The 27,638-nt window shown below is 37.2% G+C and overlaps 2 protein-coding genes across 3 annotated transcripts in view; one reads left to right on the top strand and one right to left on the bottom strand.

Moving 5' to 3' along the window:
• LOC123876686 (neuronal PAS domain-containing protein 4B-like) overlaps nucleotides 1-5,240 on the bottom strand; it is a 176,487-nt gene extending 171,247 nt beyond the window's left edge. For both annotated transcript variants that reach the window (XM_045922981.1, XM_045922982.1), the window contains exon 1: nucleotides 4,748-5,240. The gene's annotated coding sequence lies outside the window, so the exon portion shown is untranslated. The remainder of the gene's footprint in view (nucleotides 1-4,747) is intronic.
• A 12,837-nt stretch (nucleotides 5,241-18,077) lies between these two features.
• Nucleotides 18,078-25,651, top strand: LOC123877100. Its single transcript, XM_045923607.1, has 3 exons — nucleotides 18,078-19,123; nucleotides 19,270-19,800; nucleotides 20,250-25,651. Exon 3 carries the CDS (start codon nucleotides 21,593-21,595, stop codon nucleotides 25,649-25,651), a length of 4,059 nt encoding a protein of 1,352 aa, XP_045779563.1. The 5' UTR covers nucleotides 18,078-19,123; nucleotides 19,270-19,800; nucleotides 20,250-21,592.
• Nucleotides 25,652-27,638: the final 1,987 nt, after the last annotated feature.

The following is a 27,638-nucleotide window of genomic DNA, read 5'->3' as shown; positions in this document are numbered from 1 at the left end:
GCGTATCAGCAGCTACGCTTATTATGAACCACAACCTTAAGAAATTTGAGTATAGTGGCCATTTTCACAAAACTTGATTTATATCAAACAATTCGTCACTGTTACCTTATTTCCGCTAAGTTTAAATGTAAAGATAAGACAGAAATGATAAAAGTAGTAAAAGCTACAGAAAGCTAAAGAGAGCTAAACGATGTCATGCAGTGATAAGATAGTATGCGACGTGATTCAAACTATTTAGGTATTTTATAGCCTCAATAGCTCAACGGCTAAAACGCAAGCTGAAATCCGAAAGGTCGGCGGTTCAAACCCCACGCGTTGAACTATTGTCATACCCACTCCTAGCACGAGCATTACGCTTAGTTGTAGGGGAAAGGGGAATAGTCAATAGTAATAATTAATAGCCTCATCGGGTGACAGAAGGGCTGGCTCATTTTTTGCGCAACGGATCAGCCTGGCTGTCCAACGCAGGAATGCAGCCGGTATTCTTGGCACCATTCCACGCGGGCATGATTTGTATAGTAATTAGATAAGGCTAGCTTTAAGTTTTATTGTAATATTTTCTTACTAGATTTAGATTGGCGAAGTGCCTCCGTGGTTCCTGCAGCGTACCTTTAGTAAACAGCCTAGGTATTTGAGCATTTTTAAAGGTAAAAAATAGCATCTATTAGGTCTAGTCATTCTATAGTCACTTTTTTATTGCTTTTTGTCAGCCACTATGATACCTACATGAAAAAAACTGAATAAAAAAATTGATTTAAATTGAACATTACAATTTCATTTTTCTCGTGAGAACTGCGACGTCCTATATCAATCTAAAATGAAATTACTTAATTTTTACTTAGTAGTTACTTACCAATGAATCACTACTTTTCAGAATTGTTTTGAAGGAACTAGGCACTCTCATACCTACGTCAATTTATTTGAAGACGGTGGAATAAATTAAAATAAGTTCTAGGTAAAATAATAATAAGATAAAAAAATATTATTGATATCAATTCAGGATAATCCAAGAAATCGCAGCAAAAACATCAGATCACTTATTGATTAGTCATCTTAACCTATTAGATAGTCACTGCAAAAAACAGTAGGTAAGTAGGTAGCTTTTTGACAACCTCTCGGGCGCAATGGTAAGCGCTGTGGTCTTATAAGTGGGAGATCCCGGGTTCAATTCAGGCAGGGGCAATTGGGAAAATTATCTCTGGTCTGTTCTGGCGGGAGGCTTCGACCGTGGCTAGTAAGCCCCCATACTGCCAAGACGTGCTCCCATGCCATTTATCGTCCCGGTATCATGCCATGTAGAGGTGTTTGATAAGATAACTAGTAACTACCATACCTCTTGCATAGAACTTCCATACCTTTCCAACTTACCCCGCTTCCATCTGAGGGTGAGATTTATAGAGTGCACTTTTACTTTGCTCAGACTTAATATTGAGTCAAAACGAGACAGATTTATGTGAGAGATAATATACATCTGTCTCGTTTTAACTCTCTCTTAAGTCTTACCAAAGTCAGAGTGCGCTCTATAGACTGCATCATCACTTACTGCCAGGTGAGATCGCAGTCAAAGGCTACAAGTTAGCCTTTGACTGCGATCGATTAAAAAAGGAAAAGGAACTAGGCACTCTTACCTACGTCAATTATTACTGATATCAATTCAGGATAATCCAAAAGAACGTAGCAAAAAACCACTAGATCGATTGATGAGTCATCCTGACCTATTAAATAGTCGCTGCAAAAAATAGTACCTAGTTACCTATAGTAAAGCACAAACAATAAATCATGGTCTTCTTACGGAGTTCGGAGCAATTTTTTATGGTTTTTATAGTTCTTTTTGTTATAATTAGGTACGTGCATAACGAATTAGAATAACTAATGACTGAATTAACGATTTCGATCGGCGTCAACAAAGTTTTTAAATGCTCTTCGTAAGCTCAATCCAACTAAGGCAAAAAACAAAGTCAATTTCTGCAAAATTTTAGTAACTAAACTTGCAGAAGTTGACTTGCTGCAAGTGGTATGCAATGCAAAAACACTTGCTGCAAGTGTTTATGCAATGAAAAAAGCCGACTTTTAACTCTTCACGACATACCTATCAACTATTTTTTATAATGTACCTTTACAGGAACACAAATATACCTATCTATTTATCGTTGAGAATATACTGGATTGCAAATATGTAAGTAATTAAGCAATAAGGCCGCCCTTGCACACTTTGTATTGATTCATCTGTATCTTGTTTTGGTTTCCTGTAATGTGTGTGTGCTATAAAGATCTCTAAAAAAACTGTTCCGATATGAATAAGTGATTTTGGAATAGGTAGGAAATTTTGTTCACCTTCAACAACTCCGCTTTGTAGATTTGCGTCAATTTCAGTGTGCTTACTTGAAAATCCTTTTACCAATTTCTTCAAATTTTTTATCACCTTATTTTAGTAGGTACTTACCTAATGCATTAAAAAATCTTAATTCATTAAAAAAACAGGAAAATAACATGAAATCCCATCTTTATAATCTATCTAGGAAACTTACTGACTGCTCCAGAAGCGTGAAATTTTGCTGGAAAGCCGGAAGTTTTTTAGAAAACGTAGACCTCAATTAAAAAGGTTTTTTAACTTTAAAGGGCATCTTTAAAATACCTAACTCCACAATGGACGAAGTTGTGGTAAATAGCTAGATTTGTATATTCGTAGCTTAAGTAAAATTTTACAAGACATTTCGAATCGTCGAAATGCTACCACGGTTTCGGAATGTGGAATCTACTGAGAGCCTCTCAATAGGTAGGTACAGCTTAAAGCGACATTTACATAGGCATCCAACCATCTTTATCATTCATAGTATTCACGGATAGCAGCAGTTACATTGTATAAACAGGGATGCTAAATTCATAGCTCTTTCTTTTTCAGTATACATGTAAATGCTTGTATAGGTACAAAAATAGAATACCTAGGTGTATTTACTCCTACATATACTTCATAGAAGTTTCCCTTACTTACTCCTGCGTATAATTAATAGAAGCTTTCCTAGTTTTTCTCAAGTCTCTCTTTACTATGGTATAGGTACTTATCAATGCCATGCAGCAACCCCAGACGTGGAAAAGTTGAGTTTAAATTTTTTTTTTCTCTCTCGTCTGGCTTTACACTGATTAGCCAATGTCAAGTTTGTAGTTATTTACAAGTTAGGAAACTATATGTATAAGTATGGACTTCATCTGTGCCGGCGCCCGCCGACATACACGCGGCGCCCCTTTAGAGCGCTTCCCAGTCAGTTCCACCACCAATAAACACCAGCAGAGCACAAAAACCGGCCACTTCTAACAAAAAAACACTCCAAAAAGTCACAACACGCGCGCCAGCAAACGCCACCACAGACGAAGTCCTGAGTTTAAATTGATATCAAAAATACTTGTTTAGGTACACTCTGTTTGCGCTACACCTAAGTCGTCTCTTAAATGATCTACTAAGACCTCTAGTCTCTACATGCAGTAGAGATGTCCGTGACTGCAATTTTTTTTTAACCCCCGACCCAAAAAGAGGGGTGTTATAAGTTTGACGTGTCTATCTATGTATCTGTGTGTCTGTATATCTGTCTGTGGCATCGTAGCTCCTAAATCAATGAACCGATTTTAATTTTCTTTTGTTTGAAAGTTGGCTTGATCGAGGGTGTCCTTAGTTATAATCCAAGAGAATCGGTTCAGCCGTTTGAAAGTTATCAGCTCTTTTCTAGTTACTGTAAACTGCACTTGTTGGGGGTGTTATAAATTTTCATTTACACATGTTTTAAAGAATATTAACCATGCTAATCATGATTAATACTCCCCTATCTCTTCCAATTAAGCGTAAAGCTTGTGCCAGGAGTGGGTACGACAACAGTGCAACGGGTGGGGTTTGAACCGCCGACCTTTCAGAATTCAGTCCGCTCCTCAACCGTTGAGCTATCGAGGCTCTGTTGTCAAAGAGTTAGGTATAATCATCTTTATCGTCAACTGATAGACTTCAACTGCTGCACATAGGTCACTTGTAGTTATTTAGCCCTTTTAAGCTTCTGTATGAAATAGTAAGTATAAGTACCTACTTAGTATAAAATATTAGGTAGGTTTAAATGTAGATACGTTAAGCCGTCGGTCCCGATTTGAGAAAACTTTTTCATTTTATTGATAGGTATAATATTATAGCATTACACCTCTTGGGCGTACCTTTTAAGTAGACAGTTGGTATAAAACAATAGTTGAAACCAGTTATCAAATTATTTATTAGTTAACAGGTAACCTACCTATCATTTTTTGTTTTTATTTTCGTAATTTATAGTTAAATAAGTAAAAGAATTAATGTGACGAAATGTATGTAACTTGTAAATTTTTTCTTACGGTAGCCTATTGGTACATAACTAAGTTATCGGAAGATTACGAACGTTATCTTTTTTGGTAAAGCACTTCAGCACGGATAGCAAAGATAGCAAGGATAGTAGGTTCGAATCGACTTCAAAATTTCCATGTATCTCTTTAACTTCACACACCGCTTAGACTAAACATAGTTTAGATTGTTTAGTCTAATTTACTATACCTACAACTACAAGTTTTTCCAACAAAATATTTTTATTTTTACTTTTCAATCAGTCTAAATCTTCGCTTTCCTGATAAGATGGTTAGTAAAACAAAGTCATTTTCAAAAAATGGTTTTTCATAAAATTAAGTTAGCACTTTACCGAAAAGCTTAAATATATAGTTAGGTAAAGTATAAAAAAATTCTTACCCTTGCAAATCTAGTGCGTAAATAAAATCTCTTTTCAGTATAAGAGAACTTAACAGTAAAATACTCCTCACAAATATTAATAACCAAATTCAGCAGTTTACGCGTTTTCAGTTCACACTTCTAACGAGTCAAAATTCACGCCCTTGTAACCATATAACTGATCAAACAAAATTACGTAGACCTTACAAAGTATTTAGCACTGAATTCAGAACACACTAACACATGTATATTTGTAAAAAAAATGTCACTTCAATCCATTCCATCCACTAAAATATCCAATATACAAATGTAGTCTATAGTAATCAAAATAAATCGATTAAAAAGTTTTTTAACAGATACAAAGTCAGGTAAGATCGACGCAGGAGCGTTTAAAAGTCATCCGTTCCATTTTTGAAAAAAATCGTATTTTAGAATCGTGATTTACGTTAGTGTTTTCAGTACGGGGCTGTCATCGGTGGTGACAGGTCGCGCGCGAGCGTGTGTTGCGCGCGGGCATCGGCGCAGCACTGCGTTCGCGCGCTTTTCGTCCCACGAAACCTTCGCAGCCTCCGTAGAATGGGATGTGTTGTATACTGGCATTATCTCCGGCTTAAACCACAGCGGATCATAGATTAAAACTTAAATCAAAGCCTGAGTCATACGGTCAATGGATATGTCAATATTACTTAAAGCTAGCTTGTGCTTGTACTGTACTAAGTTATGGATAAGTATTATTAAGAACTTCAGATCCAGGACACCTTCGCAGTTTCCATAGAATGGGATATGTTTTGTATACATTATCTCCGGCTTAAACCACAGCGGATCATAGATTAAAACTAAAATCAAAGCCTGAGTCACGGTCAATGGATATGTCAATATTACTTAAAGCTAGCTTGTGCTTGTAGGTACTAAGTTATGGATACTTAAGTATTATCAAGAACTTCAGATCCAGGACACCTTCGCAGCTTCCGTAGAATGGGATGTGTTGTATACTGCCATTATGTCCGTCTTGAACCACAACGGATCATACTTAGATTAAAACTAAAATCAAAGCCTGAGTCATACGGTCAATGGATATGTCAATATTACTCAAAGCTAGCTTGTGCTTATAGGTACTGTGTTGTGCTGTACTAAGTTATAGTTAGGTAGCATTTGAACTTTAGACCTAGGACACCTTTGCAGTCTTTGTAAAGTGGAATGTGTTGTATACTGGCTTTATCTCTGACTTTAACCACAAGATCACATATTCAAACTAACGTCAAAGCCTGAGTCGTACAGTCTTTGGATATGTCAGTGTCACTTAAAGCTAGCTTGTGCTTGTATCGTTCTAAGTTACGAATAAGTAGCACTTAGAGATTTAGACCCAGGAGTCAGAACACCTTCGCAGATTTGGAAAAGAAGAATATGTTGTATAGTACTATTTTCTGTGGCTTTATGAACCCCAACAGATTACAGATTAAAACTGAAATCAAAGCTTGAATCATACAGTCAATGTCTTTAAAATAGCTTAATAGAAAGACTTTTCTTGAAATAAACTTTTCGTGCTTTTAATCGTCAAGTCAGAGTGAACTAGAGTGAAGAAACGCTTGGTTTGACCCTGAATCGATATCTGTCGAATATTAGGTCAAAATATTAAAGAAGGTCAAATATTAGGAAATCAAAGTCAAGTCCAAGTCGCTGCCTTTGCACCATCTAGTATAGTTTCTTCTGTATATATTTCAAAATAATATAAAAATAAATAAGTAGTTGCTAATGTAGGTGAAACCTCGACGTATTGTTACAGTCGTGAACTGTGGTCAAGTCAAGTGGTAGGAACAGTCAGTCAGTCAGTCAGTAGTCGTGCTTACGAAAAATAATAATTATAAATCTGACAACTAAAAGGTCCATGGTAAATTCCCAATCCGACTTCTACACTATAACTATAACTGGGTATTGATTCAAAAACACGTGTAAAATATGAGACAATAATGATTGTTTAACCAAAACAATTATTATGAATGACGATTGTGACGTTTCTACTATTCCTTGGGTCGGTAAACTAACCACCTATTTCTCTATAATATTATGTATTAAGCCTACTTAATACATAATATTATAGAGAAATAGGTGGTTAGTTTACCGACAAGGAATAGTAGAAACGTCACAATCGTCAAATATAATAAAAGTAAATAAATTTAACGTTTGGCTATACCTATATAGCCAAACGTTAAATTCATTTACTTTTATTATATTTGAAAAAAAAAACAACTGTTTTATCAAATATTTTGTTTAGACAATGTCTCGTAGCGCCCTTCGTATCTCAAGGACGCGGACGGCCGGTACAAAAGACATCAACGCGTCACTAACAAACGGTGATAATACGTATATTACATTAGTTAATATTATGTAATTACTAATTATTTTTATAGTGATGCGAAAAATAGGAAAGTTAATGAGGCAATTTGATTAAATACTTATCGTTAGTGATATTTTTATTTTACATTTTTAAGAAAATTTATTATTGTAACGTGTTATTATTAAAATATGAATTTGAATTATTGTGATTGACATACTGTATATTGTATATTTTATATTTATATTCATAAATAAATGAATGGTATAAAATTAAAATTGTGTTGTTAATTTATTACTACCTACTTACCTACTGATTAATAAAAAACACCATAAATACTTAGGTACCTAATGATCATTGTAGAGTCTCATGCCATTAGAGGCATTGTAATCCTAAGCTTTATAATATTAGAAAGGTAAACTATATTTTATCTTATTTATTTATTATTGAGTATGATAGATATTTATGACTTAAGTTTAGGTATTTTGTAATAATCAATAATTGAACTTTTACAAAATAAATTTTTAATAACTAATTAAACGTAACGGATTAAAAATAAACGTAAGAGACTGACATAATCAGATAAACACCTACAATAACAACGTTACGTTACTGTCAACATAGTGTAAAAAAAAAAACATGCGAGCGAGACAACACTATTTTTGTCGTTCCATCTGCAATAATCGTTTCCTCTTCAAAGAGAACAGTCATCACGCGTCACTGCTAAAGACGGCCCACTTTGAAGTGAAACAACAAACTATGCATGTCCTCCTTACTCCTAACCATTTTCACGCATGTAGATAGAGAGGTGGGAAAATTCAGGTTTTACATTGTCGTTCAGTTTTTTGCCGCATATAGATCAACTTTGAAATAATATGTCATTGACCCTAGATGTTTTGGACAGTAGAAACAAAAAACCTTTCAGACAATACCTATTTTATTTGAAACGGATGAATATTCTAGGAACCTAGGTAGTCTCATACAGATTTCATTAAAGTTTTCACAGGATTTTAATAAAATTGGGGTTTTCAAAGATTTTGTAACAAATTAAATTTCACGTCTGATCTTTTTCACGGATTGATAAGGCTTAGGTAGTAATTTTTTGAGACATTTTTTATTTGCGATTCATAGTCAAATAACTTTTTTTAAGATGAAAGTGGTTGTAAGTAGATACTATTAAGTAGTTGGTCGACTCATTCCTACCCTAGGTACCTACTTACCTTCTTCTCGGGGAACGGAGGAAGTGATAAGGCCAAATTCGGATCTCCAAAATCGGTCACCCATCCAGTTAAGTACCTACTTAATGACTAATTCAAAGTTGCTTTACAGTCGCAATCGATTGATAGGTATACGTTGTCACAACTAAGCCACTCGTTCCTCCTATCCCATCCGTCATACAATTTGTTCTCCATTGGTCTTAGGTAGGTACACTTAGGTAATCAAAAAATATCACTCCTGTCGATACGAAAGTATGGCTTGTTGGTTTATCCTTCAATCACGTTGCAATGGACACAGCGGATCAAAGTGCTTTTGCACGATTAGTATAGTTAAAGACCTCAAGAATGACATAGGCTCCTTATTATCCCGAGAAAAAAAACGATTCCTGCAGAATGGCATGCTAATTTCCTTCAACCACGCAACAACCGATCAACGGAGTCACATGATTTTTCGCATGGATATAGAATATACCTACTGATACTTAAACACCTGGAAAGTAACACACAATACTTTTTATTCCGGAAAACTAGTAATGCCTATGGGATTTTTTAAAACCTAAAACCTTAAATTAACATTATTTCTTTTCAAAATATTTTGCTTACAAAACCGCCGTGAAACTTAAGGCTGCCTTTCTATTTTTTGTGTCTTTGTTTTTGGACGTAATAAGCAATTATTAGGTATGCCACAATCAAATTATACTATGAACTTCACAATATAAAGATGACAAGTCTTTCTATTTCTCTCTAGAAACAAAACTTTAAGAGAGAAAAAAACGACAAATAAAATAAATTCCTAAGTAGGTCCAATACTAGGTATTTTAAAAATTGCGCTATTTCTAAGTTACCTACTAGTTAAACAGGAACGTAAACGGTATCAAATAAAATTTATATTCTAATAAATCGGCTCGCCGCGCGCTGGCTCAGCCGTGGACCGTTCCCACAGATGTGGCCATATCGGACGATATTGAGCGTAATTTGTAGCTTCGTGGCACCGCGGGATTTACTGCCCTGCAGATAGGGGCCTGATGCGGAAAACTGAACGCTTTTTCTTTCAAGCCGTATAAATTACTATGGTCAAAGTTATTTAAGTTACTTAATAAATCACAAGTTTAGGTCTTGACTGCAATCTCACCTGGTGGTAAGTGATGATGCAGTCTAAGATGGAGCGGGCTAACCTGGAAGGGGTATGACAGTTTTTAATAAACTTATACCCCTTTGGTTTCTACACAGCATCGTACTGCAACGCTAAGTAAATCTCTTGGCGGCACGGTTTTGCCGATAGGGTGGTAGTTAGCCACGGCCGAGGCCTCCCAATTAGGTATCAACCAATGATACATGGTCTACTTAATATTATTTATTATAAATGCGAAAATGACTCTGTCCCAGTATACTCGTAGCTACAACTTGCTCGAGTGACCTACACACTGTAGACCCGTGGACCACTCGAGCAAGTCGTTTGATTCCGGCAAGCACGCTTGCTGCACGTTGTTTGCAATTGTATGTTGTCGCTGTAAATGTATGTACATAGTAAGACTTTAAGCTCATAATATTTGAGTGTTTATTCTTTTACCGTGCAGAAGCTGTGTCGTGTAAGTGAACTACGACCTTAACTTCATAGCACCTGACAACCGATTAGAATCGGAATCTTTCTCGAATCGTATGAAGAAGGCACGAACCTCAACAATGACAAATAAGACACAGAAAGAGAAAGATAATCTATCTATGTTATATCATGGTCCGGGTGATATAGGCTACATTTCATCCGAATAAACCACCCTGTCGGATGTTACATCCAATAAAATCATAACCCTTCCTTTCGGCTTTGCCGTAGTCGGGTAAAAAAGTGGGGGTCTCCAAATTTTTTTTGCTTTTGTATCGAGTAGGATATCAAATGAAAGAGAAATTTTTACTTCATAAATATAAATATAATAACTACAATGTTAAAATACACCGAGTGACAGAAAAACAATTTTATACTATATCTATCGCTACTTATTTATCGGCAGTTCAGGCGGATTCACTTAGTTTATAGTCGGGTTTTAGCGCTGTTTACTCTTAATTAATTCAACGATTCCTCTTTATCTTGTTGTCAATATAATTAAAAACTACGCTTAGTAACTTATCGACAGTTTACGGATGGATTGATAATTATTATTAATTAATTTCGACCGTAAATCTGTAATTTAGATGTTTTAGGGTTCCGTACCTCAAAAGGAAAAACGGAACCCTTATAGGATCACTTTGTTGTCTGTCTGTTTGTCTGTCTGTCAGTGCGTCCGACGTGTATATCAAGAAAACCTACAGGGTACTTCCCGTTGACCTAGAATCATGAAATTTGGCTGGTCTTATAGCATAAGTAAAGGAATAAATCCGAAAACCGTGAATTTGTGGTTACATCAATAAAAAAAATTAAAATGTGTTTAAATTTTTAAAGTAAGATAACTATACCAAGTGGGGTATCATATGAAAGGGCTTTACCTGGACTTTACCTGCATATTCTAAAACAGATTTTTATTTATTTCTATGCATTTTTAATTTATCGTGCAAAATGTTGAAAAAAAAAAAATACCCGAGTACGGAACCCTCGTTACGCCTCGCACTTGGCCGGTTTTTATTTTGTCGTATCCAATTCGGCATCCAAAGCATGGAGGTGGACGCGCGGCGCGCAGCGTCACAGTCCGCTGCGACGCTGAAATGTAGCGCTCGTTTTTTGTACGGCATTCGGTCGTCTAATGAATTTCACGCTGCAATCACTGGATTGGGTTTTTAGTTTTTATTGTACCTACTTGTTTACTATAAACAGCTTTGTATGGCTTTTGTTGGTGCACGTGCGGTTAACACATGAGCCATACTAATATTATAAATGCGAAAGTGTGTCTGTCTGTATGTCTGTCTGTCTGGTTCGTTTTCATGGCCCAACCGCAGGACCGATTTTGATGAAGTTTGGTACAGACTTGTGATACATCTCGATAGACTACTTTTTATCCCGGAAAATCAAAGAGTTCCTACGGGATTAAAGGAAAAACTGAAACCACGCGGAAAGTCGCGGGCATCAGCTAGTTAGTAGTAAGTAAACTAATTTTTCCCGCGACTGTATCCGCGTGGACATGCCTAAGGTTTTATTTATAACGATCCCGTTGAAAATCCTCAAAATGTATTATAGCAAGTGTGTCTGTTTGTTTTACCTAAAAACCAATGAATCGTTTGAGAAGATCTTTTCTCTATCAAAATTTTCAAAACCTGACTTGTCTTCAAAGAATGACTGACGGAAAATATGGCACCATCTTAGTGACTTGTATTTGCTGGTGTATAGGTTGGTTGGTCACTCAAGCAAGATTAGACGAGACCTCAGTCAATTTAGAAATCATAAATTCCTAAATTGACTCTGCTCATGCTGGTATGGGTTTTCAGACTTCACACACCATTGAGAAAATTATGGAGAATTCTCAGGTATGCAGGTTTCCTCACGATGTTTTCCTTCAACATTAAAGCAAGCGATATTGAATTGCTTAAAAAGCACGTAGCTCCAAAAAGTTAGAGGTGTGTGCCCCGGATAAAATCCCTAACCCCTCGAATAACAGAAATACGTATTAACCAGTAGGCTACTACTGCTCATCACGGACATAATATATCAAAAAGTCCAGTCTACTAGCTGCGTACCTTCACGTAGGAACTTAGAAACGTCCATCTAAATTCGACTTCCGTAAATTCTCCAAATAGCAAAGTGTCTAAATCGATACGATCCGCTCCAACCGTGTAGGTATTTAAATCCGCCCAATTAAAATGACACTCGAAAAAGTCTCTTTCTTTTACCATCCTTCTAAAACCAGAGGTCACAATAAGTTGGTCAGCATCAATAGGAATACGACCATCAATTTGTGGTCTCGTAAAATGCCTTAATCAAACTAAACAAAAAGTTTTGATCGTAAAAACTACATTTTTCGAATACTGATGCGTCGTAATAAGTGGAAAAAGGTTTAGAAAAAAGGATTTGTGCTTACTGTAACGAACAATAGATAAAAGCAATCTGATTCTAATGCTTCAATAGTTCAACGGTTATAGAAGCGAACTAAAATCCGAAAAGTCGGCGGTTCAAATCCCACCTGTTGCATTATTGTCGTACCTACTCCTAGCACAAGCTTTACACTTAGTTGGAGGGGAAAGGGGAATATTAGTCATGGTTAAAATGGCTAGTATTCTTTAAAAAAATATGTAACTCTTCTTTTGAAGATCTGTCTATTAACCAAGTAACTAAGCTGACGAAAGAGCTATGCTGGCATGCTCAGAATATCTGTGTGGTTCAATACAGGAGAAATCAGTTGATTTACTCATGTAATTAGCGGTTAATACTTACTTAAGTTTATTAAGAGGGCTCTCTCCGTCACTCGTTTCCACTCGTTTCATACAATCGTAGTTCCAATTTCATTTGAATATTAAGCAACCAAAGTCCATGAAATTTTGCACATATATTCTAGAAACTAATATCTATGTCTGTGGTTTTCCAGATTTCTGTTAAAATATTCGGTTTCAAAGTTACGCGGTCTTAAAATTTTCATACAAATCTTTGAGCCCCTGTAATTTTAAAACTACATATTTTTAGAAAAATCTAAAACACCACAGACACAGATATTAGTTTCTAGAATATGTCTGCAAAATTTCATGGACTTTGGTTGCTTAACATTCAAATGAAATTGGAACTACGATTGTATGAAACGAGTGGAAACGAGTGACGGAGAGAGCCCTGTTAAGGTTGTATGCAAAGTTCATTTAAAAACCTATGTCACGGCCACTTGTAATCGCATCGTATAAATCAATTGAATATAGCAATAAATAATAGCTCTGACATAATTATTATACCTATTAACAGTTTATTATCATACATCGGTAACCTCGGTAAGTAATCCTTGATTGCTTCTAATAATACCTTGCGTACGAATTTAAACTGGAATATCTAATAATTAAAGATCTCAATCTATTGTTCTGCGATAGGTATTTCTATTTTCCTTGTAGGTAAAGTTATGTTTATGTCAATTAGAGATTAGAGAAACAGTAACACAAGTGTAAATTAAAAATTTATAACACCCCCGACGATCCAAAGTATTTGAGTTTTCCAAAACATCATTTTCAAATAAATAATTATGTATTTAGCCAACGTCCATCTTGACAGCTTGACATTTGTCTATTGACATAATATTATGAACCTAACGGTTATCTAACCTTCTTTTCTACAAGAAAATTAGAAAAGAGCTGATAACTCTTAAACGGCTGAACCAATTTTTTTAGATTATAGCTAAGAACACTCTCGATCAAGCCACCTTTCAAACAAAAAAAAACTAAATTAAAATCGGTTCATTCGTTTAGGCGCTACGACGCCACAGACAGATACACAGATACACAGATACACAGATACACAGACACACAGATACACAGATACACACGTCAAACTTATAACACCCCTCTTTTTGGGTCGGGGGTTAAAAAGGGTGGACTACAACATCGGCTAAGTGCGAGTCCCACTCGCATACTAAGGGTTCCGTATCATGATGAATGAATTGAATTTACTGTAGTACATATTAATTACATCGTACAAGAAATAACGATTTTTAATTAGGTATAAACGCTATTGCCGCTATACATACAACAAAAAATAGAAAAAACTTCAAAATGTCTGGCAATTAATTTTAAAAAAAATTGAAAATTAGGTACTAATTAACAATCTTGTACAATGGTACGGAACCCTTCGTTTTTTCTTTTTCGTATCGTTTTTTTTAGATAGGCTAAACTTTTGAGATAGACTAAACTTTTTAGATAGGCTAAACTTTTTAGATAGGTTAAACTTTTTAGATAGGCTAAACTTTTTAGATAGGCTAAACTTTTTAGATAGGGGTAACATTTTAGATAGGCTAAACTTTTTAGATAGGCTAAACTTTTTAGATAGGCTAAACTTTTTAGATAAGCTAAACTTTTTAGATTGCTTTAATCTTCAGCTTGTTAAATTAAATATCCATAATAAAAAGACAACAGACGGTAAAACGAATCAGCGGAAACATTGAAACCGAATCAGAGCGAGCCATATCTTTAATGCAACGCTGAGCTGCCGGCGTAACATAACTTAGTGCATATTTATTATGGAGCGGCGTGGTGCGCGTGCCCATTGTGTCGAATAATGGAACGATGTCATTTTTAATACACGGATCGGTTATTTTAGTTATTAAAGTCGGTTTCATTTGTATTTTGAATTTTTTTTAAAATAATAAATATGCACTTAGTAAATATTTCAAAAATAAAATTCTCTATAACCGTTACCGCTTTCCAAGTAAGTCTTGCTCGTATCTAGCTAAATAGTTCGCGTGAGCTTATCAACATAGACGAGAATCTACCAAGTGGAATGGAAACTCGCACAAAGATTAGATTAGTTGCGTATCCGCACGTACATCCCCGCGGAGCGCGGTTCAATCCGTATATATAATCACTAATAATATGTATAGAGTGTGCGCCTTAACTAGATGCTTTTTGGTTATAAAATTCTAAACTAGCTGATGCCCACGACCTTTACACCGGCACAGTTTTTAGTGAGGGAGAAGATGAGCGTAATGTCTCCTTCCCCTGGGAATTCTTCGATTTTCCAGGATAGAAAGTAGCCTATGCGCTAATCCAGGATATTATCTATCTGAATTCCAAATTTCAACCAAATCTGTCGAGTAGTTTTTACGTGAAGGAGTAACAAATATACACACACACATACATACACACAAACTTTCACCTTTATAGTATTAGCGTGGTATTCTAAACATGTTCCATGGTTTCAGATAAACAATTCTAGTTGCCTCTGAGGAAGCTTATTGCTTCTTCTTTTATACGTGCAGTCTTTGCGGTCAGAAATAAATAGAAGATGGTACTTTACGTAAGCTTATCAACGTACAAATGTAAATTAAAAATTTATAACAACCCCGCCAAGGTTACAGTAACTAGAAAAGAGCTGATAAATTTCAAACGGCTGAACTGATTTTCTTGGATTATTGCTAAGAACACTCTCGGTCAAGCCACCTTTCAAACAAAAAAAAATTGGTTGTCTGTAAAGTCGGTTTACTGACGATAGTTGAACGTGACAACAAAGGCCGATTGTGCTTCTTTGTCGCTCGTTCCGCGCTCTCGCTTGCACTTCAAGCCTTACATGGAACGCCTCAGAGCGAGGTAACGCCGCATGAGTCATGTTTTTTCGTGCGTGCAGCCGGCTCTATCGAATTATAAGACGTTGTCACGTCAAAAACTAAATTAAAATTGGTTCATTAGTTTAGGAGCTACAATGCCACAGATAGATACACAGATACATACGTCAAACTTATAACACCCCACTTTTTGGGTCGGAGGTTAAAAAGAGAATCAGCCAGTAGAATGGAAACTCGCACAAAGATTAGATTAGTTGCGTATCGCACGTACATCCCCGCGGGGCGCGGTTCAATCCGTAAATAATCACTAATGTATAGAGTGTGCGCTTAACTAGATTACGCGTGCGCGTACGCCGAAATGCTTTTTGGTTATAAATTTATTCTAAATATGCTCCATGGTTTCCATTATTATCAGATAAACAATTCTTGGTGTTTATTTCTTGGTACCTCTGGAAGAGTAAGGGCTTATATTACTCCTCCTTAGGTATACCCACTGATAAGGAAAGTCTTTCCCTGATCTTGGGTATACGAAATGACCCATCTAGTGGAAATACATGGAAGTCTATAGAAGTCTTTATCAGGGTGTTTCTCATTTTTTTTTAACGGACTTCAAAAAAAGGAGGAGTTTCTCAATTTGTCGCAATCTTTTTTTTTTTAATGTATGTTCCCCAATTACTCAAAGACCCCTAGACCCATTTGGAATTTATTTATTTTTGTTTGAAAGGGTATACTGTGCAAGCCCTCTATAAAATTGGTGAAGATCTGATGAATATCTTCGGAGATGCAGAACAGAACTCCTCAATGGATAAGAGCAAATTGCTCGCGATCAGTGTAATAGCTTAGTAAACAGTACGGTTTTAACTGGGCATAGCATATGTACAGTGGGGCCACTAAAAATTCTAAAATAAAAAAACCGACTTCAAAAAATAGCTAAACAAAAATTATTTTTTACTTTTTAGTGTTTGTGGTTGTTGAAGTCAGTTTTATTTTTCTTTTGAATTTTTTTTAATATCAGCATTCGTGATACACAGTTTTGGTATCCAGAAGAGCCATCGAAAGTGAGTTTCACGCATTTCTTGTTTTCTATGTCAAATCGAATAAGGACCCAGTTGTGAGAAGTGATTTTGCTCGTTACGCGTAGACACAGACCAAAAGCATCTAAAATGTATGGAGTGTGTGAGCTGTGAATGACAGGCGCAAAGGCGGCACCGTGTTGTGTGATGCGCCAATCAATTTGTACTCACAAGTCAAGTTACAATACGCAATACGTCGCCAGCTAACTGGCTGTTGGGTGATTCTGCAACTCTACACCTGCTTTTATACTCTTTTAATTTATAACTTTTAGTTTTATTTTGTACTTCGGTACTTTGCCTTATCCATGGGGGTGAAGTCACAGTCATTGTCTAGTTCAATAATATAAATGTGAAAGTTGTTTGTTACTCCTTCATGCCACAATGACAAAGCCACAGTGATATATTCTTGTCACTTATCTTTCGTCACGTATTGGAAAGCACTGACTTGATGTCTCCACAGCTTAAACAAGATTGGGCAGGTCATGTATGCCCTATTAAGATGAATAAATGGTAATATCTGCTTCTTTCTTTATCCCGCAAAATTATTAGCGGCAGCATGACACGCCTGTCGCGAAGTTACCCATTCGCGAAGTAATCAGAATAAAGGTAAATATTATGGCAACATTCGTCTATGGCAGAGAAGTTAATTTGTCTATGGTATACCGGAAGGATACAGTTGTAAAAGTACATTCATTTTCATCTAGTTACTCAAAATGGTTGCTGCGGCTCGAAATGGCGAGGCACCGAGCACGTGGATTAAACCCGTTCCAGTGTTCGTGTGGATGGTGAAGTCAAAGCTAAGTACCTAGGCTATTTCATATTTAGACCATTTTCTATGTGTTAGATATTCCCAGTTAACCTGTAGATATAAAAGTCCCACGTGTAATGGTTGCGCACCCATTGTTAGTTTGTTAGTGGACATATGTGTGTACCTCTCTTCACAAGCCATTGGGACTGAGTTAAAGTAAATTATGAAAGAGGTCAAACCGTCGATCGGCAAAGACGAAAGGCTAGGCGAGGTATGCGGAGGGTTGCTCTCTCCCAGTAGCGAGAGGGCGATCGGGCACTCCATGCACCCAGGACCCGGAAGCCTAGAGTATCGGCAAAGACGACAGGCTAGGCGAGGCATGCGGAGGGTTGCTCTCTCCCAGTAGCGAGAGGGCGATCGGGCACTCCATGCACCCAGGACCCGGAAGCCTAGAGTATCGGCAAAGACGACAGGCTAGGCGAGGCATGCGGAGGGTTGCTCTCTCCCAGTAGCGAGAGGGCGATCGGGCACTCCATGCACCCAGGACCCGGAAGCCTAGAGTATCGGCAAAGACGACAGGCTAGGCGAGGCATGCGGAGGGTTGCTCTCTCCCAGTAGCGAGAGGGCGATCAGGCACTCCATGCACCCAGGACCCGGAAGCCTAGAGTATACAGCGTACGCTATGAGAAGGACGGTACAAGCAAGGTAGACAGAGAGGGCGTTAGACTCGCTCAGTAGCGCGAGGTCAGCCGGGCATTCTGTCACCAGCGACGGTTCCGAGGAACCATAGGCAGCCGAAGTAACCTTTAAATCGGTGAATAGAATATATATTGGAGGGTCCCAATCGCTGGGTGGGAGAGAGATGCACACATTCCTAACCTATAGATACCAAGATAGAGAATTGCCCCATGGTCTAGGTCTTAGAGATTTCACCTACGGTGAAATCATAGTTTGTGTAACCCTACAGGTCACTGAGAGACGAGTTGGAACAGTCTGAACGATGCAAGGAATAGAAAGGACGTACGGGGGTCGACAGTGAACGACCGACCTACAAAGAAACAGATAAAGGTGAGCGTGACTCCTATAATATGTACGAATTCGGTAACCCCTCTCACTTCTGACGAATAGTATGGTTCATATAAAGAGAAATAAAAGGCGAAGCAGATGAAGTGGAAGTTAGGGGGGGTTCCCGACATGGTGGAGAAGTGCTGGGATCTGGCTGAGAAACCAGAGTTTTCAGTGTATGGAGTCACACTCAGCCTAAGCGATAGTAAAGTAGTTAATAGTATATCAAGTCCTTTCTACTCTTTCATTTAGTAAGTGAAATGAAAATTTAAGTGTGCAGTAATGTCGCTGTTGAGCGATGATTATGATTGTTTATTATAAGTACAATTCGGTATAAATATTATATTGGTGTTAAAATGTAAGAACTTGACCTTCCAACTAATAGGTGGCAGTATAGGTCATTCTGAGCGCCAACGAAAGTCGTGTGGGAGCAGAGCCAACTTAAAATTCAAAAAAGGAGAAAGAAATTAGTCCAGGTAAGTTGGCAACATTGGTTTCAGAGACGCGACGGGCACGCTGTTAGTTGAAAGTTTGAATTTCCCGCTTTAATTTGTTGTAGATAGACCATAGAACAAGCAAACAGGTGATACCAACATGACACAACACAGCACATAGTGACATAACAAATTATACAAAATGGCGTCAAAGAGAAGTGTCTTAGTGTCTTACCTCCGGTATACCTACTTCTTGAACAATAAAAATTTAAAGTACAATTTATGTGAAACGAATTATTGAATATACATATATATCAGATTTATTCAATTAATGGATGGAAATAATAATTTTCAACAAAGTAAGTGCGTATTTACTAGATAAGTAACGGGGAAAGATGAGTAAAGTGTTAATGGCGTCTAGCTATGTATGTATAAGAAGTGTTTGAGAATAGATCGAAGTTTATCTAAATTACTTGATATTATAAAGTACATAATTACTTTTCAGTTGGAAATCGAATTACCCAAAGTGATTAATTGCAAAAGAAGTTCAATCATTATCATTTAACTTTGATGACAGTAAGCAAGTGGTAAGTACGATAGAAGCACAGGCCGTGTATTAACTATAAAAACCTTAAATGTCTTGTTATTTATCGAGAAAAAGTTAATTAGAGGGACAAATACTCTTTTTATCAAATCAATAAGTAGGTATGTACTACTTACTTAGCTAGTTAGATAGTACCTATCATTTATAAAAGAGATCATTTAAGTTTGAAATACAATTTGATATTGTAGGTATGGGAGAGAAATGTAGTTTCTTATGGTTTGTGATAGGCTTATTGAACTAAAAAATTATTAGATTCTGCATATTCACCTTATTAAAAGGATCTTTAAATTACTGTATTGAGATTTAATATTTGAAAGGGATGAAACTTGACTTAACAAAACTCACACCTAGGTTCTTGTTTAGCTTGAGTAAAGGAATCCTTGTATCATTCTAGTACATAGTTGAGTACCTAGATAATTAGTAAAGAGTGAGGTTAGATTCTTTATTTTAGCCTACCTCTAATTTTTTTTTTTTTTTTTTTTTTTTTAATTATTTTTTTTTTTTTTTTTTTTTGTAATTTTTTAATATATTTTTTCCTTTCTTTTTTGTCTTTTTATATTTTTTCTCAATGTTATGTATACGTAGGTAAATATATATTTTTTTTTCCTTCAAATTAGTAAGTATAAATAAACTTTTTTTTTTTTTTTTTTCTTCAGAGGTCATCCCAAATGCGGGCAAAGGCCTCCCCCCTTTTCTTCCAGTAATCTCTGTCAGCTACCAGGCGCGTCCAGAGCACTCCAAGGCCGTCGAACTCCTCCAGCTCTGCGCGCCACCGCGTGCGGGGCCTGCCACGGCGCCGCGCTATGTAGCGTGGACACCAGACTGTGCTCTCCCGCGCTCTAGGCTAAAATAAATAAAAAAAAAAAAAAATATAAATAGAGGTTAGATTCTTAAGGAGAAAATCCTTTTGAATTTATTTTAAACATTATAGAGGAAGTAATCTTACTTGATAGTTGAATGTGTATGAAACATGAACCTTTTAAGTTTCATTTGACTGAAATAACTTGTAAATCATAATAGATTGAGTGCATTTATACAATTCCCTTTTTGAGAGAAAATGGATAAGTAATTATGCTTTATTAAGATGAGAGAATACACATAAAGTTTGACAAGTGAAGATTTTATTCCTTTGATATCTTGAGACAATATTAAGTTTCATTTGACTTGTAAAAGTCTAATTGAATAAAAATTATTTTGAATTTGAATTTGAACTTTAAGTTGATATGTGTATAAGGATTATGAAATTTGAAATGATTTTTTTTACACTTCAATTATTATCATAGCATATTACATATACTATTACAATAGGTTATGAAAGGATAGTTTAATTCTATTAAAACTCTTTAAGATAAGAATTGATCTTTGACATTGGTATTTATTCATTACTTTGACGTTGGTATTTATACTTAATTATTATTTATCCATAACAAGGAATACCTTGATGTTTGGATTTGTATGTTAAGGGGGGTGTAACTCAGTGGAAGAGTATCTGCTGGGCGGACATAAGTAATGACATAGTAAAAGATTAAAAGTGCTATAAGGATCTAGATATGAACGGATGATTAGACAAGCCAATCTTAATATCTGTTCCAGAATATTCATTATGGATGAACTATTATTAACGAGACTGAAACTTCTCGCCACTCAAATAGAAACTCTCTCGAATCAAGCTCTTAGTCTCGGCTCTCTGCACAATGACTTAATCTACAATGCAGAAGTAATCAAGACTAAATTGCAAAACCTCTCGACGAGATTAAACGATGATTTACATAATTACTTCAGAATGAATAAAACGGAGATTTCAGCGACAAATGGGGAACCTCGAAGTTTTCGTAAGAGACGGTTTTCACAACGGGAAGAACGTAAAGAACAGAGAGAAGATACAACATCAAAAGGAAGTAATACGACAGAGGGTGAAGTTGTCTCGAAGAGGATGAAAGTACCATGCGTGTTTTGCAAAGGCGATCACTACAACGACCTTTGTGATAAATATAAAACAGCCAAGGAACGGAAGTCACGGTTAGGAGACAGATGTTACGGTTGTCTCATGAGAAATCATCGGATCGCGCAGTGCTATAACAATAAAAATTCTTGTTATTATTGTAAAAAACGTGGTCTACATCACAGAGCATTGTGTCCTCAGAAATTTCCATCTAAAACCGAAACCACCACTCTAACAGAGGTTGACAGAAGATGACATACGGTCCTTCAAACAGCAGTAGTGATGGCACGAGGAGATAGGAACAAGGATAAACAGACACGATGTCGTATACTATTCGATTCAGGCTCTCAGAGATCTTACATTACCCAAAAAATTGCGAAAAAATTAAATTTATCAATAGAGAAGGATGAAAATTTGTCTGTCTATACCTTTGGTTCAAGAAGTCCTCGAGAATTTAATAGTCCAGTAGTTCAACTAGAGTTAGAGACTAAATCTAAAAAAGGAAAAATCATTTATGCAAACATTGTGCCTATGATTTCTCAAAGCGTACCCTATGCTGAAGAACTTAACAATTGGAGATACAAGGTAAAACTTGCAGATGACGGATCGTTAACAGATCAAGTTGATATTCTTATTGGAAATGATTATTATTATTCGTTTCTTCATCCAGAGAAAATACGAATAAGTGAAGACTTATACCTAGTAGATTCTGAGTTCGGATGGATACTATCAGGTCAGGGTCCACGTAGAGATATAGAAGAACAACACATGTCAGTTATCACATATTTTCAAACAGAGATAGATTTTAAATTTAACAAACCTGACATGCCTTTAGATCAAGGAAGTATAGCATTCTTGTGGGAACTAGAGTCAATTGGCATAACCGATTCACCTAAAATTACACGAGAGGAAGAGGCTATTCATAAATTCAACGAGACTACTAAATTAATTAACAATAGATATCATGTCAGTTGGCCGTGGAACGAATACCCACCGTCACTAACACCTAACTATGGATTAGCATATGGTCGTTTAGTAAATTTAGTCAAGCGGTTAGATAAGGAAACCCTAAAGTCCTATAATGATGCTATACAGGAACAAATATCGAAAGGAATAGTCGAAGAAGTATTAGACAAGACCCGTGTAGAACATCCAGTACATTATCTACCACATCATTGCGTTGCTCAGAAGAATAAACCTATTAGGATTGTCTATGATGCCTCATCGAAAATTAAAGGCAATAAAAGTTTGAACGAATGTCTGTATTGCGGTCCATTGATGTTAGAAGATTTAACATGTATACTTATTAGATTTCGAAGTCATAACATTGCTTTATCAGCAGATGTCGAGAAGGCTTTCCTTCAAATAGGATTACATGAAAAGGATCGCGACGTAACGAGATTTATTTGGTTGAAAGATGTCGAAAAACCACCACATGTAGATAACATTATCTGTCTAAGGTTTTGTAGAGTTCCTTTCGGAATTATATCTAGTCCGTTCTTATTAAATGCGACAATTAAACATCATCTTTCTAAAGGAAATGAACAGCTACAACTAATTGCTAAAGATATTTATGTTGATAATTTAGTAACTGGGGTTCAAACACTTGACGAGGCTATCCAAATATATCAAGACACAAGGGATACGTTTGGACAAATTTCAATGAACCTTAGAGATTGGAGTTCAAATTCGAAACAATTTATGAATAGAATACCCGATGGTGTTGAAGAAAAGGTTGTAAAAATTTTAGGCCTAGATTGGAATTTAAAACATGATACGTTACATGTAAAGTTCACGTTAACCACCGAAGCATATTCTAAACGGGAAGTATTGAAGGTAATCGCTTCGATATACGATCCTTGTGGATTCGGAGTACCACATGTTTTATCAGCTAAGCTATTTCTACAAGAACTTTGGAAGACTAAAGTTAAATGGGATACGAAGTTTTCAAAAGAAATGCAAGATAAATGGTCAGAAATCCGAAAAGAATTAGAGACTATTAGAGGAATATCGATACCTAGATGCTATATAAAAAATGTAAAAAGCGAAGAATATCATTTGCATTGTTTCACAGACGCTTCACTCAAAGCGTATGCTGCAGTAGTATACATAACACATGGTGCTAAGACAAGTTTTGTCATAGGAAAAACACGATTAGTCCCTATAAAGGATCAACAACATTTAAAATTTCCTCGGCTAGAATTGCTAGGAGCTTTAATTGGTTGCAGACTAATTAAGATGGTTTTAAAAGCATTTAACATGAAATTAGGATATCAAACATTATGGACTGATAGTCAAATTGTCATAGAATGGTGCCAATCGGATAAATTGCTTCCACCATTCGTATCTAGACGAGTTGAGGAAATAAGGAGTAATAAAGAGCTCATGATTAAGTATGTTCCTTCAGAGTTGAATCCGGCAGATATTGCAACCAGACCGATGAGTTCCAACGAAGACAAGGAAAGATGGCTTACAGGTCCACAGTTTTTATCAGAATCCGACAAACAGAAAACGCCTGTGAAATACATGTCACAGTCATTTTTTCTTTCGACGCGGGAGGGTCTGCCGAATACCTCTAAAGAAAAGGATAGTAATCTAGAGCTACAAAACAACTTCTCAGGAGAAAGTATTAGAGCCAAAGAAGATAGCAGAACTAGTTACAAAGAATCGCTTTGTATTACGGAAACAATAAAGAAGCTACAAGCAGAATACTTCACTCAGGAAGTTGCGGGGAAAGAAACTGATTTAAGTCGTAATCTCAAGTTATTTAAGGATGTTGATGGATTACTACGGTGTAAAGGACGTCTTCAGAATGCAGAACTATCGTTTGACAAACGGTACCCTATATTGATACCTAAGGAATGTGACTTTACGAATAACCTTATAAAGAAAGTTCACAATGATAATTATCATGTAGGAGCGAATCATACACTTAGTCTCATCAGACAGTCATATTGGATACCAAAAGGTAAATCTCAGATTCAGAGGATATTGAAGAAATGTCCAAGGTGTATTAAACATGGAGCGGGTCCATTTAAGTTACCACCTACTCCAGCGCTTCCTGTAGAAAGAGTAGGTTACAGCGAACCATTTACCTTTGTAGGGATAGACTATATGGGTCCTGTTCTTGTCAAGAGTGGACAAAAGAGATGGATCTGTTTATTCACTTGTTTAGCGGTGAGAGCTATTCATTTAGAATTAGTGCAAGATCTTACAGCGGAGGAAGGTTTATTGGCGTTGAGAAGGACAATAGCAACCAGAAAGGTCCCTCAACTCATTACATCAGACAACGCGACACATTTCAAACTTATAGCAGAGATTCTCTCGAAACAATATTGTATTGACAACAAAATTCAATGGAAGTTCATACCTCAGTTGACGCCTTGGTTTGGTGGATTTTACGAAAGATTGATAGGGATAGTTAAGAATTGTATGAAGCGTACACTAGCAAAGCACATGCTTTCAGATAGTCAACTAACTACCGTAGTCAAGGAAATTGAAGCTGTAATAAATTCAAGACCGCTTACATGTGTAGATTCAGAGTTGGATATAATTCTAAAACCAGCTGATTTTCTTACACTAGGAAGTTGTATCACTATAGAAGGAACTGTCGAAGATTGTCTAGAGAAAGGTACTACGATTAAAGTCGATCTTATAAAAAGTTGGAAGAGGGGTCTCATCATCGTAAGAGAATTCAAAGATATGTTTGTTAACAGATATTTACTAAGTCTCCGAGAAAGGTATCAGCACTCACATAAAGAGCCACGTGTCACATCGAAACAGTCTCCGGCGATAGGACAGATAGTGCAAATAAAAGGAGAAAATAAAAATAGAGAAACCTGGAGAGTAGGAAAAATTGTTTCACTGAAAGAAGGAAGTGATGGTTTATGTAGAGTAGCCATAGTAAAGGTTGGAGATAAGAATTTCACACGGTCAATAGCGCATCTGTACCCTCTAGAGGTTCAAGAGTCAGAGGAAGACATGGAAGAAAGATTTATAAGAGATGATACTTCGAGTGAGCTTGCTTCTGCCACGTTAGCCGAGCCTTTGGAAGAGAGTACCGACAGACAGATAACTATCTCAGAGGGGATAGCTCAAGAAGAGAACTCACCTATGATCCAAATAGACGAACCCATTCAGGAGACAATGGAGTGTGAAACCTTAGAGAGTGAAAGTAGAGAATCTATTGGGGATGTTATTGATTCAGAGGAAGTCGGGACACTAGCGAGAGACGAGGAGAAGGAAGAAGATGGTAGAGTGGGTAGAGTGAGGAGAGTTGCGGCCACTAAAGCCCTACAGAGGATTAAAGAGTGGACGAACAACTTATTATGCCTATTTTGATCTATTTTTCGGCCGGGAGTGTCGCGAAGTTACCCATTCGCGAAGTAATCAGAATAAAGGTAAATATTATGGCAACATTCGTCTATGGCAGAGAAGTTAATTTGTCTATGGTATACCGGAAGGATACAGTTGTAAAAGTACATTCATTTTCATCTAGTTACTCAAAATGGTTGCTGCGGCTCGAAATGGCGAGGCACCGAGCACGTGGATTAAACCCGTTCCAGTGTTCGTGTGGATGGTGAAGTCAAAGCTAAGTACCTAGGCTATTTCATATTTAGACCATTTTCTATGTGTTAGATATTCCCAGTTAACCTGTAGATATAAAAGTCCCACGTGTAATGGTTGCGCACCCATTGTTAGTTTGTTAGTGGACATATGTGTGTACCTCTCTTCACAAGCCATTGGGACTGAGTTAAAGTAAATTATGAAAGAGGTCAAACCGTCGATCGGCAAAGACGAAAGGCTAGGCGAGGTATGCGGAGGGTTGCTCTCTCCCAGTAGCGAGAGGGCGATCGGGCACTCCATGCACCCAGGACCCGGAAGCCTAGAGTATCGGCAAAGACGACAGGCTAGGCGAGGCATGCGGAGGGTTGCTCTCTCCCAGTAGCGAGAGGGCGATCGGGCACTCCATGCACCCAGGACCCGGAAGCCTAGAGTATCGGCAAAGACGACAGGCTAGGCGAGGCATGCGGAGGGTTGCTCTCTCCCAGTAGCGAGAGGGCGATCGGGCACTCCATGCACCCAGGACCCGGAAGCCTAGAGTATCGGCAAAGACGACAGGCTAGGCGAGGCATGCGGAGGGTTGCTCTCTCCCAGTAGCGAGAGGGCGATCAGGCACTCCATGCACCCAGGACCCGGAAGCCTAGAGTATACAGCGTACGCTATGAGAAGGACGGTACAAGCAAGGTAGACAGAGAGGGCGTTAGACTCGCTCAGTAGCGCGAGGTCAGCCGGGCATTCTGTCACCAGCGACGGTTCCGAGGAACCATAGCCAGCCGAAGTAACCTTTAAATCGGTGAATAGAATATATATTGGAGGGTCCCAATCGCTGGGTGGGAGAGAGATGCACACATTCCTAACCTATAGATACCAAGATAGAGAATTGCCCCATGGTCTAGGTCTTAGAGATTTCACCTACGGTGAAATCATAGTTTGTGTAACCCTACAGGTCACTGAGAGACGAGTTGGAACAGTCTGAACGATGCAAGGAATAGAAAGGACGTACGGGGGTCGACAGTGAACGACCGACCTACAAAGAAACAGATAAAGGTGAGCGTGACTCCTATAATATGTACGAATTCGGTAACCCCTCTCACTTCTGACGAATAGTATGGTTCATATAAAGAGAAATAAAAGGCGAAGCAGATGAAGTGGAAGTTAGGGGGGGTTCCCGACAACGCCGAGGTGACATTGGCGCCGAGTATTGATAAATAAATAGCCCAAAGAGGCATCATGGATTAGAAAATTATGGAACATTCAAAGGGAGGCCAGGTCTCGATAGGGGCTAGATTGAATTTAGATGATAGCTTTATTTATGTCTGCATCATTATTGTATCATAGATGAGGTTCTACAAAATTGCTTACCCATTTCAAAGTAACGTGTACCTACTATTTAACTAATACATATTTCATTAGTGTACTTAATCGGGTAGTGTAACTAATTAAACAAATAAATTTCATTAATTTAAACCTTAAATCGTAAGAAAAACTGTACCATTTTCTGTTTAATATCATATTTTATCTCTTTTGTAAAAAGTAGCGGCATCACCCACCCGCTTGGGTGTCTCATACAAAATACATAGCGATGCGCAGGAGTCGACGGCTTGCTGCGCTAATGAAGTGGCTCGGCCACTTTTTAGAAACCGGCACGTTCTATTTTGTGAGGAGAGACGAGAGCTTGAAATTAGATGAAATAAAAACAAATAAGATTTTAGCCTAGGATTTTTTACCTAAGAAACTCTGGCAATAAAAATTGGCATTCAGTGAG

Source organism: Maniola jurtina, chromosome 22 (genome assembly GCF_905333055.1).
Source record: "Maniola jurtina chromosome 22, ilManJurt1.1, whole genome shotgun sequence".
Taxonomy (NCBI): Eukaryota; Metazoa; Arthropoda; class Insecta; order Lepidoptera; family Nymphalidae; genus Maniola; species Maniola jurtina.
The sequence above is the reverse complement of the archived record's forward strand: the minus strand, read 5'-3'. Positions and strand labels throughout refer to the sequence as shown.

What these genes read in the sequence shown, in the direction of transcription:
- LOC123877100 (XM_045923607.1), top strand. Translation starts at nt 21,593, where the DNA reads ATGGCACGAGGAGATAGGAACAAGGATAAACAGACACGATGTCGTATA.